General features: G+C 60.9%; 3 protein-coding genes and 1 long non-coding RNA gene across 4 annotated transcripts in view; 2 read left to right on the plus strand and 2 right to left on the minus strand.

Moving 5' to 3' along the window:
• Cdc34 (cell division cycle 34, ubiqiutin conjugating enzyme) overlaps window positions 1–11,586 on the plus strand; it is a gene marked incomplete at its 5' end in the record, with an annotated part of 24,434 nt that overhangs the window by 5,810 nt on the left and 7,038 nt on the right. The gene's annotated exons all lie outside the window — the stretch shown is intronic.
• Window positions 1,193–10,879, minus strand: LOC107157222. Its single transcript, XM_048811615.1, has 4 exons — window positions 10,809–10,879; window positions 10,224–10,328; window positions 9,878–9,946; window positions 1,193–2,200 (listed from the first exon to the last, which is right to left on the minus strand). The coding sequence occupies exons 1-4, from the start codon at window positions 10,827–10,829 to the stop codon at window positions 1,670–1,672; spliced, it is 726 nt and encodes a 241-aa protein (XP_048667572.1). The 5' UTR covers window positions 10,830–10,879; the 3' UTR covers window positions 1,193–1,669.
• On the plus strand, window positions 3,918–8,876 carry Tpgs1 (tubulin polyglutamylase complex subunit 1). Its single transcript, XM_015503778.2, has 2 exons — window positions 3,918–4,293; window positions 8,399–8,876. The coding sequence occupies exons 1-2, from the start codon at window positions 3,920–3,922 to the stop codon at window positions 8,859–8,861; spliced, it is 837 nt and encodes a 278-aa protein (XP_015359264.2). The 5' UTR covers window positions 3,918–3,919; the 3' UTR covers window positions 8,862–8,876.
• Window positions 5,400–8,400, minus strand: LOC125619093. Its single transcript, XR_007350586.1, has 2 exons — window positions 7,983–8,400; window positions 5,400–7,048 (listed from the first exon to the last, which is right to left on the minus strand). It is a non-coding gene; the product is annotated as an uncharacterized LOC125619093 (long non-coding RNA).

The following is an 11,586-nucleotide window of genomic DNA, read 5'->3' on the forward strand; positions in this document are numbered from 1 at the left end:
CCCTCCACTGCCAGGCCACCATGAGGCTCCCTGGCTTGGAGCTGAGCCACCGCCGGGCCCTTCCAGGTGAGCCTCCTGGGTCCTGGCATCCCCAAGGCCCACCCCTCTCCAGCCTGGACAGCAACATTCATCCACCTGTGTGTCTCGGCCCCTGGGAGCTGTTCACACAGTCTGTCCTGGGATCCATCTTTAGTCTGTTACCCTGTGGCCACCAGAGAGAATCATTAATTCAACAGATACAGCTCCTGCCCTGTGCCAGCCTCAGGATCCATCCCTGCTCTGCCCACGTCCCTCCATGTTCGTCAGGGTCAAAGCTCAGGTCCACCCTCCCCAGGCAGAACTGGCCACACTGCCCTCCACACCCCTTGCTCCTCTGCTCCAGCCATGGTCCTCCTCATGTTCCTCCAACACAACAGTGAAGCTCATTGCAGCCTCAGGGCCTTTGCACAGGCTGTCCCCTGTGCCCACAATACCTTTCCAGACCAGTCCCAGCTCCTCCTCACCTTTCCCAGATCTTTGTCCAAGGTGACCATAGTGAGGCTCCCCAGCTACCCACCCCCACAGGCACCCAGGCGCTCCTTCTCCTGTGCCTTGTATTTCTCCACCACATTTTTAACACCTGACATCCTATGCTTTTTTTTCCCATTATCTGTCCCCACCATGGGCATTGCCAAGGGACATCTGTCTCATCCACAGTGATATCCTCAGCAGCCACAACAGGAGCACAGGCAATGCCCTGTCTCTAGGGTGAATCCTACACACATCTCCAAGCCCCGGAAACATCCCTAGGGGAGCTCGGTGCACTCTCCACCTGTACCCCTGACTCCCTAGTGCCCCTGGGTCCTGGTTTCTAACCCAGAGCTCTGAAATGGAGTAGAAGCCAGAGGCCATATGAAGGGGGCACACAGAGATGGTTTTTATTTTTTGGGGGGATACTGGGGATTGAACTCGGGGGCACTTGGCCACTGAGCCACACCCCAGCCCTATTTTGTATTTTATTTAGAGACAGGGTCTCACTGAGCTGCTTAGCGCCTCACTTTTTCCTGAGGCTGGATTTGAACTCGTGATCCTCCTGTCTCAGCCTCCCAAGCTGCCAGGATCACAGACATGTGCCACTGTGCCTGGCGGTTTTTGGATTTTGATACCAAGAATAGAAACCCAGAAGCACTTAACCATTGAGCCACATCCCCAGCCCTTTTTATTTTATTTTTCATTTTTTAATTTTGAGACAGGGTCTCTCAAAGTTGCTGAGGCTGGATTTGAACCTGCCTCAGCTCCTGCACTGCTGGGATTACTGGGGTGAGACATGGTGCCTGGCTACAGGAGTTCTCTAGATCCTACAAGGTCCCAGCCTCAGTCCACACCCTGTCCCCATTCCTATTCCATGTTAAAAGGTGTCCTGAGCACCTGTGCCCTCGCTACTCTCTGCTGCAGCCCAAGGGGGTGGGGTGACCCTCGCCCCTTTTACACTTGAGAAAACCAAGGCACAGGGAGCGGCAGCAGCTCAGGGCGGGGCTGCCAGGAGTGGGACCCGCTTGAAAGGTCCAGCCCAGAGGGAGCAGTGGGTGGTCCAGAGGGGGAGATGAGGCTCGGGAAGTAAGAAGAAACGGTCACTCTGTTTCCAGTCCTGCACAGCCAGACCTCCTTGGAGCGCCCAGACCCAACCTCATCAGAGCCCTCCACCACCACCTCCCCACAGGCCACCCCCCAGCAGGGCTCCACCGGCACCCCCAGGATTAACAGCTCCACTAGGACTTGCCGCCCAGAGATCCACTGGTCTCTGGAGCCTGCACTGGATGGAGAGGTCAGCTGGGAGCTGCTGTGTGAAGCGGCCTGTGGCCCTGGCATGACCGTGCACTGGACCCTGGCTCCTGGGGGCCTGGCAGCCTACAAGAGGAGGGAGGCAGGGGCTCAGGCATGGCTGAGGCTGCCTCCAGACGGCTCCAGAACCGAGGGCTTCTTCCAGTGTCGCCTGGACCCGGGTGGCCAAGTGGTCAGCCTCTATGTGCCCATCCAGATGGTGATCCCCAAAACCTGTGAGTTCTGATGCCCGGGAAGGAGCCGGGAGGGGCAGAGTCTCTGGATCAAAACTTTGGGTGAGAAATTGCAGTGCCAGGCTCTGTCCAGGGGCTTCCCCTGGCTGTAGCTTCCAGGCTGAGGCCAGGGGTGGCCACTGTGCTCCAGGCCCTGGGTCCCACCCCTGTGGAGAATCAAAAAGCAAAAACAAGGAGTGTGATGAGTATATTTCAAGGGGCCCAAGATGTTCCCGACCTTATCATCTCAATGCATAAACATAAGAGTCTGAATCTGATATTTTACGCACGTTTTTTAGCTGTAGTTGGACACAGACCTTGATTCATGGGTTTCTGTGCGGCGATGAGGGTGGAACCCAGGGCCTCACACGTGCTGGGCGGGCGCCCTGCCGCTGAGCCACACCCAGCCCCTGCTTTTCTTTCTAACGCTCTGCATTTCCACACTAGTCCCGAGGCAGGGTACAGGTCAGCGCGCTGGCCAGCCGCACGGCACGTGTGAGGCCTGCTCGCGTGCAGGCCGCTGGGAACCCACAGGGACCCCGGCGCCGGCTGCCCTCCTGACAGCCCCTCCCGCTCTTCCAGCTCCGCCCGCCGCCCTGTGGACTGGCAGCCTGGTGCTGGGGCTGCTTCTGATGCCGCCCCTCGCCTACCGCCTGTGGAGACGCTGTCGACCCCTGCCCGCCACCACCGCCGGCCAGCCCGTCTCTCTGCGGCTCCTGCCGGTGCGCCACTAAGCGGGCAGCGCCGCCTCTCCCGGCACCGGCCGCCCTGGGCAGGAGAGGGCCGACCCTGCCCCCCACACTGGTGGTCGGTTCACAGGAAGCCCCCTCCCCAGCTGGCTGAGCTACCCGCCCTGGGCCCACCGCCCACCTCCCACCCCCGGCCCGGAGCTGAAGAATAAAGGCCCCTTGGTCTAACCGCTGGTGATTCCTGTGGTGCGGCGAGCCTGGCGCCACCCCTGTTGTCCCGCACACCGGGCTGACCCCAAAGAGAAGCGCGCCTCTGGGCAGAGCGCTGGAAGCCCCTGCGGCCTGGGCTGGGGGAGGCCCAATGCAGCTTCACCAGAGAACGTGGAAAGTACTTGATGGGGGTCGCCTGGGCAGATCAGGACAAGGGGCTGATCGAGGGAAATTGCACGGCTTGAGAGGCTGGAGATGGGGGCGGGGAAGCGACTGGAAATGAGGTCAGCTTGCCAAGAGCCTGAGATGCCAGGCGGGGGAGGAGGGACCCTGGCCAGAGTGCCCAGGGGGCCACCGAAGTGCTTAAAGCCACAACGGACGCGGCGGTAGAACGCCCCTCTGGTGGTCAGGAAGAGTAACGGCCTAGGTCCGCGACTCGTGAACAGGCTGCTAGGTCGGGTAGGAGCGCGTGGACCTCCAACACAACTGGAGGATGTCCGAGGTGGGGTCCCCCACATGGCGTGCTCTACGAAGACCGAGACAGGCCAAAGGCCGGGAGGAGCTCAGCCCGAGCCCCAAGCTTTCGACAAACTCAGAAAAGGATCTAGGGTGGACGCTCAGTCCTGGAGTCAGGGAGCGTCCATACTGGCGCACCATAGGTTGGACTTTGCTGGTACCCGAGGAGAACGGTTGCTAGGAGACCATGCTAATGAAGGACTCACCCACTACCAAGATGGCAAGCTATACGGCTTCATGCCAGAAACCAAGGCCTTGCTAAGCAACCATTTTAGAATCTGGCAAAATTCAGTTTCCGGGCCGAAACCAGACCAACTCGATACACGCAGAGAGAAGCAAAGGGAGAATACCAACTAGGACCCAAGGAAAAGGGTGACCTGCCCCTTTTATTTCCCGGAGTCTCGCAAAGGGTTCGGGCGCCCTCTGCCCCTAACCAAGATGGCCGCCCAGGAAACTCGGGGCACGTGGGACATGGCGGCGCTTCCGGTCCCAGTGCCCTCAGTGAAGATGGCGGCAGTGGAGAAGCGGCGGCCGGCGGTAGCACCGGCGGCCAGTTTCACGGACAACGGCCGGCCGTCGGTGTCCCGGGCGCAAGCGGCCGCCGAGAATGAGGAGGACTTCCTGCGGCAGGTCGGCGTGACCGAGATGCTGCGCGCTGCCCTGCTAAAGGTTCTGGAGGCGCGGCCCGAGGAGCCCATCGCCTTTCTGGCGCACTACTTCGAGAACATGGGCCTGCGCTCTCCGGCAAGCGGCGGCGCCGGAGAACCCCCGGGACAGCTCCTGCTGCAGCAGCAGCGCCTGGGTCGCGCGCTGTGGCACCTTCGCCTGGCTCACCATTCACAGAGGTGCGGGCGGGGCGGCGGCCAGACTACAGTTCCCGGCCTATTGCGGGGCGCGGGGCACTCTGGGAGTTGTAGTTCGCGGCCTCCTGGCCGGAGCCGGTGGGCTGGTATTGCGCTATATTTCCGGGCGCGGAGCTTGCTGGGAGTTGTCGTCCTCGCCTCCTGGGCGGGGTGGAGTACTGCTACTTCGCCTTCAGTGCCGGCTGCGGGCTGGTGCACGTTTCTGCTGCCGCTGGGGGCTTTCTAGGTCGGAGGGTACCGTATCCCTTAAGCCAGAAACGAATAACTGGACCTGGAGATTGACTAAAGCCGAGCGTGGCCCGCGGGAGGAAAGCCTGGAGTGGGGCGAGCCGGGGCTACTGGTCTGTGTCCCGGATGGGACGGTTCTGAACTCCCAAGGTGGCCGAGTTCCTGAGTGAGGGTTGCAGCAGACTGGGAAGCTGTCTAACACGCAGCATCAGCCCTGGGCGACTGTCTGGGGCTGGTGGGCGGTGTTTTGGGGGACCCAGAAGCAGAGGCTGAGGCGGGCTTTGCGTGATGGCTTAGGAGTGGTGTGCCAGCACGCAGTGCGCCTCGGTCCATCCCCACGGTGACTCCGGCGCCCCTCAGGGCAGCCCTGCCCGAGCCGGAGAAGCTGGGAGTCTGAGCGCAGCTGGACGGGGTGGGGGCTGGGAGGAGGAGCAGGTGGGCAGGAGGCGGAGTGATGGGAGTGGAGGGGAGTAGGACTGGCTCCTTGGCACGAGGAGCCCACAGCGGGAAGGTGGACTGGATTGCCTGAGACCGGGCTGGGATGGGGCCGTTGTAGACTGGGGGATTTGAGAAGGCCTCAGGAGAGAAGAGCAGAGCCCGCAGAAAGGGTGGGTGGGAAGGCAAAGCCAGAGATGAAGAGCCAGGAGAAGTGGCCTCCAGGAGGAAATTGATCAGTGGCGGGGCTCCGTATGTGGTGGCTCAGGTCAAGCACAGCTGTCACAGATGAAGATGTTTATGTTCATCTTGTAGGGCTGGTGGGCATGTTGGCCCACATCTGTAATCTCCTCAGCTCTGGAGGCTGAGGCAGGAGAGTCATAGGTTCAAAGCCAGCCTGAGCAAGTTAATGAGGCTCCAAACAATTTAGCAACACCCAGACTCAAAATTTTAAAAAGGGCTGGGGATGTGGCTCACGGTTATGTGATCCTCAGTTCAATCCCTGGTACAAAAAAATAACCTAGGGCTGCTGTTAAAAATCACCATAAATTTAGTAACTTAAAACAGAAATTAATTTTCTCAATTGTTGAGGTGGCCCGAAGTCTGAAACCACGGTGTCATCAGGCCCATGTTCTCTCCAGAGGGTCTAGAGGAGGTCTTTCCTGCCTCTTCCAGCTTGGTGGTTGCTCTAGACTGTAGTGCACCTTGGTGGTGACTAATAACTCCATCCCTCTGTCCTCCCCCTTGGCCTTCCGTCTACTTTGTAAATACACTAGGTGTTGGATTACAGCCAATCCTTCTCCAGCATGACCTCATCTTAGGAATTACACCTGCAAAGGACCTGTTCTCAACTAAGGCCCCTACCTGAGGTTCTGGATGATATGATGATATCCCTGGTCCCCCAGAATGGAAGTGTCACAGCTGTTGGCTGGAGTTCAGTCAGAGTGGCAGGGGCACAGGAAGCAGACAGTGGGTGCTTGTGGCAGATATGAAGGCCCTGGAGTCACCTGGCTTCCCAGGGACCAGCCAGGAGTGAATGAATAAGACAGGCTCCCGGGCTCCCATGGCGTCCGATCGTGATCATGGGTCCAGGCCTGCTCCTGTCCTCCCTAAGACACCATGGCCGCTGCCTCCCTTCCTCAGACAGCAGGCAGCAGCTCTTGGCTGGTGGAAAGGAGCAGAAGCCAAGGGCCAGGTAGCTGTATGCTGTCCCCCTGTACTGAGGCTGAGCTGAAGATGCCAGGTCTGGGAGAAGTCACCTCAGCCCTCTCTGCTGGCCAGAAGGCCACCTGGAGCACAAGAATGTAATGGTGTCTGAAGGCCACATGGCTGCCCACCACAGGGCAGAGCCAGGAGTCGGACGGCTCAGCCGATGGGGCCTCCTTGGCTACCTCATTGCTGATGAGAGGGACTCTTGCACAGTGTCCCTGAACATGTTGTCACCAGAAAAGTACTCATGGAGGACTGGCTAGTCTTGGCCAGGGCCCAGCCTCAGCCCACAATGGTGGGCACCCTGGACACTGCAGGGTGCAGAGCAGAGCCCCTGGCCTCTACCCACCCATACCACACACTCCCCCGTTGTGACCACACATGTCTGACATGGCTCAGGGTCTCCACTGAGAGCCACTGGTCAAAGGTGAAAATAGTGTTGCTGCTGCTCCTCGAGACAATGTGTTCTCTTCCCTAGCAAGTGCGGGCAAGCTTTGCAAGCTGCCCTGGCTGGCTGCCCGACCTGAACTGCAGAGCAGAGGGGAATGGTGCCGTGCTCTGTGCACCTGTCATCTCTGGGTGGTGCAGCAGGACACTCCTAGGGGGAGTGAGGCAGCCTGGAAGGAGGTGCCTCTCCTCCCTTTCTTGCCCCTTCCTGGGTGTCACCCTGATTCACTGGTTGCAGTCACACCTCAGTGCCTCCTGGTCATGGGGCTGGAGCCTTTGCTGTGGTTACTGCTGTGTGCTTCCTGGACTTGGGGCCAGGATCCTGCTCAAACATCACCTGAGCCACAGACGGGTGGGACTCCACACACTGGGCACGGCCCCAGGTCTGTGGCACAGTCTGCTCCATCCTCGCAAGGACCTGAAATGCAAGGACCAGGCTGGTACCCTCCTAGTGAGGAGGGTGAGGTCCTGACAGGCAGGGACTTGCCCAGGGCACCCTGGAAGGCAGGTGTGGCAGCCGCAGAGCCCTGCATGCCCATAGTGCCTAGTGGTGCTCCAGGAGCCACAGGGGCCCAGCTCCTGCCCCCCAGCCACCGCCTCCAGGGAAAGGAGTCAGTGCAAGAGAGTGGGTGGGCAGGCAGAGGGCAGGAGACCTGTGCCTGAGGCCTGCAGAGGGAAACCAGCTGCAGGCTGGATGTGGGGCCAGGAAGCCCCTTCACATGCAGGACCAGAAACCCCACACCGGGTGGCTGCAGCTCAGCCGGAGGCTCTGGCTGCCCCGGGGGAGTTTGTGCCTCCCAGCAGGGATGGTATAGCTCTGGGTGTTTAGCCCAGAGTGGGCCCTGAGAAGGGTGGGAGGGGGCTGGCAGTGGCCTCCCTCAGATTGGGCCACTGCCCAGCAGGAAGATAGGTCCTTCGGGGCTGCCCTGTTGCCACTCCCCTCACCCCGCTTGCTTAGCCCTGTCATGAGGTCACTGTGCCGTCCCTGCAAGAAGAGCGAGGGCTGGGTGCCTCCAGGGCTACTGAGAGGCTGTGCAGGTGCAGTCAGCATTTGCAGCCTGCACACCACTGGCCTCCAGGGCTTCACAGGGCCGCAGACGGCAGCCAGCCAGGAGGTCGAGAACCCAGCCCTAGGAGGCTTGGTCTGGCCCCCTCTCTGCCCTGGGGCTATCCCTGCCAGCACTCTGCAGGGCATGCCCATTCCTAACCCTGACCTGGGCGGCAGCACTTGCCAAGCCCTTGCTACACTGATGCTGGGGAGGTGGAATGATGTGCCCCAAGGCATGAGGCCTGTGTCCAGCCGCTTCCTGTTGGGGGTTCTCTTCCTGCTCAGAACCACAGTGTCCCCATACCTCTGGGACCCACAGGATGGCCGCTGTGGGGGCTCTGCTTGTGTAGGCTCACAGGCCTCAGGCTGCTGGTGAGCAATGGAGCACCTGGGGGGCCTGTTCCTCTGAATAGGCACGGGCAGTCACACTCGTTTGCCTGTGGGGTTGTAGGGACGAGGCCTCTGACCCACCAGAGCCTGCCCGTGATGCCCATGGCTTGCCTGCCAGTCATCCAGCAGAAGGCTGTGCTCTGAACACCAGGGCTTGAGCAGTGGCAGGCACCTGCCCTGGTGGGAAACAGGGGACCAAGGAGGATCTCACAGGGTGAGTTAGGCGGCCACCCCTGGGGAGAGGGGACCTGGGAGAGGCGAGGGATCTGGGCAGGCCAGCATCTGCCCAGGAGGCAGTGGCCACAGCTCCCAACCTTGTCCCACCCACAGGACAGCCTTCAACAACAATGTCAGCGTGGCCTACGAGTGCCTGAGTGCCGGCGGCCGCAGGAAGAGGCCGGGGCTGGATGGCCGCACCTACAGCGAGCTGCTGAAGCGCATCTGCAGGGATGGCGAGGCCCCGGAGGAGGTGGTGGCCCCACTGCTGTGCAAGATCCAGTGCCGCGACCATGAGGCGGTGCCGCGGGGCGTCTTCCGTGCAGGCATGCTTACCTGCTTTGTGCTGCTGGACTTCGTGGCCCGGGCAGGAGCCCTCTTCCGGCTTCTTGAGGCCCCAGGCCTGGCAGTGGCTGACCGCCGTGTGGGCCAGGCCGTTCTGGACACCCTTGAGGGGGCCCTGGGGGCTGGTGACCACACTGCTGGGCCTGCATGCTACCTGGAGGCCGGCTNCCTGGGCTCAAGCACTTGCAGCCACTTGAACCCCCAGCCAAGCAGAGAGGGCAGCCCAGCGTGAGCTCTCAGAGGACTGGGACGCCCAGAGGCAAGCATGGCTTGCCAGCCCAGGAGACTACACTGAGGCCAGCCTCCCTGCCATCCAGCCATCTCCAAGGCATTGTGGTGTCCTGCAAGAGGGGCCTCTCTTGTCCTCGGGAGTGCCCCACGTGGATATGACTTCTAACAGCCCCAGAGCCAAGCACCTCCTCGGTGTCTGCATAGGGACACCCTGGGGCTGCCCCAGGATCCTGGACATGAGTGGTGGCCCCATGCTTCCTGTCCCACCAGCCCACCCCTCCCCTGCCACCTGGGCACCACTGGCCAAGTGGAGCATTCCAGTGTCCCCTGGCTTCCATGATTGGCTTGGGGCAGGTGTGTGACCCAGCATGACACAGTCATCTGGGAACACAGTGCTAGGGCACTGATCTGGGAGCAGCTGGTGGGACTCTTCAGCCACTGTGTCACCAGAAGTTGCTGAGAGAGCCCAGCTGCTATTTGCCTCGGTCCCCTCCCGCCCTCTGCCCTAGCCTGTCCCCTCCCGCCCTCTGCCCTAGCCTGTCTCCACCTTGCTGTGCAACACAGGACTTCAGACCCACAGGGCTCTTACTCGCCCCATGCTGGTCCACCCCAGGGTCACCTGCCAGGAGGCGCCTACCTGAGCCCCGGCCACACCTCCCGCTGCTGCCCCTGCTCTCCAGCCCTGGCCTGCTGTTCCTCCCTCTCCCACTTCTTTCCTGCTATTTCTTGCCTTTGCTGCCCCTGCCCTTGTGGATGTGTGGTATTGAACCCTGCGTCTCAGGGAAAAGTGCCTACTGTGTCACTGCCCACAGGGACAGAGCCACCTGGGCCAGGGTTTGTGACAGGTGGGTGCTCTGCCATTGAGCCACATCCCCAGCCTTTTTTGAGACAAGGTCTCCCTAAGTTGCCAAGTTGACCTGGAACTTGCAACCCTCCTGCCTCAGCCTCCAGGGTCAAAGGTGACAGGTGTGGCCACTGTGTCAGCTCTGCTTTTTTACACACAGGAAATACTATTACCCCAAGCGGTTTGTTTACGAGCTTGCTCACCCTCTGACCAGAGCCCCCTGAGGCAGGGATCCTCAGCACCTAAGTTTTGTACACAAGAGGAGAAGAAGGGAAGGAGGAAGAGAGTTAAATTACCACAAATTCACACAAGTGGTGCAGCACCTCTGACTCTGGCCCTCCTGCCTCCTCTCATGAGGACCCTGTGGTGACCCTGGGTCCCGATGACCAGGGTGACCCAGCTCAGGGTCCTTCGCTGATGCCACCTCAGAGCCCCTGCTGCCCCTGCATGGCAAATCCAGGAACACCCAGGGGGTTCTTCGCATCATCTGCCCATGGGCTCAGCTTTCCTGCAGCTCACCTTGTTCACAGGCCACATGGTGAAGAAGCCCTCCAACTTGGCTCTCTGTTCCCAAGGCAGGTCCCCAAGCTGCATCTCATCGGATGCCCAAGCCAGTCCCTGCAACTGGGAGCTGGGACACTGATTGGACAACCTGGCCCTGCAGCCCGGGCTTGGTGTCAGTCTAAACCTTGAGTGCCCACCCCAAGGGAAGAGTGCTTTGGCAAAAAATGCCCCCCCCTCATCACTCCAGGATGTTCCAGGGCCAGGAGCAGTCTTTCCAGGGGTCCCCTGCCTGCCCTGGGGCGAGGGGTGTGGGGAGATTTGGACAACTCAAAGGAAGAGCCAGGGTCAACTCCAACTATTGTCTACTGATGAGCTGCCTCACACCAACTCTGTGACAACAAGGACAGCCTACCTCAGAGAATGGGATCCGTGAACACTCCACGCCCAGGAGGGCACACCAGGCAGGCAGCACTGACTGGGCACCCCCCACCTCCCAGGTTGTGGGGCAGAAGGGCCTGGGAGGAGGGCCAAGGGCAGCTCTGAGCAGCACGTGGAGCTGTCACTGACCAGGGCTTCCTTAGATTCCTCTGCCTACCTCACCTCTGATGTTTCCTTTCCCATTTCCAGCTGAGATGGCAGCTTCAGAGGGCAGGGACAGGACACGAGGGAGCCGCCCCCACCCGGCCTGAGGCTTGCCACAGCTGCCCAATGCGCAGCACTTGTGCCAGCCACGTCATGAGAGGCCCCAGGCAGCAGGTCCTCCCTGCCAGAGGCTTGCTAAGCTGCCATGGCCAGACCAAAGTCCAGGTAGCCAGGAGGTATCTGAAGAGGACCCAGCAGGCCAGAGCTCAGGGTCAGTGGAGCCCAGGGTCAGGGGTCTGCTGGCCTCTTGAGCCCGGTTTGCCCCACCTCAGGGTCTTTGCAAGGCTGTTTCCCCTCATGCGCACTTCCTCCAGGTACCTCCTTGCTGCCTCTGGTCGTCGTCTCACGCAAGACTCGGGTGGGCTCAAAGAGGAGAGCACCATCAATCATGGTCCAGGCTCCACCAGGTTGGGTGGAGGCCAAGGTGGGGTGTCAGGGTGGAGCCTAGGCTCCACGGGGGTTTTAGGGGAGACCCTCAAGGTGGGGGATCAGGGTGGGGGCTCAGACTCCATCGAGGGGTCAGGGGGTCAGGCTCCATCAGGTTGGGGCTCAGACTCCATTGACGGGGTAAGGAAAGGCCAGGCTCCGTCACGGTCGGGAGCCGGGGTCCACCAGGTGGGCCCTGGCGTGAATCGAGTGCAGAACCAAAGCTGCCAAGAGGATGCCCAATGGGAAGGTGGTCCAGAACCCTCGGCCCGGCTTCGCAGGAAGCCCGCGGATCGCCTGCCCTCTCCGC

Source organism: Marmota marmota, unplaced genomic scaffold, assembly GCF_001458135.2.
Source record: "Marmota marmota marmota unplaced genomic scaffold, marMar, whole genome shotgun sequence".
Lineage (NCBI taxonomy): Eukaryota > Metazoa > Chordata > Mammalia > Rodentia > Sciuridae > Marmota > Marmota marmota.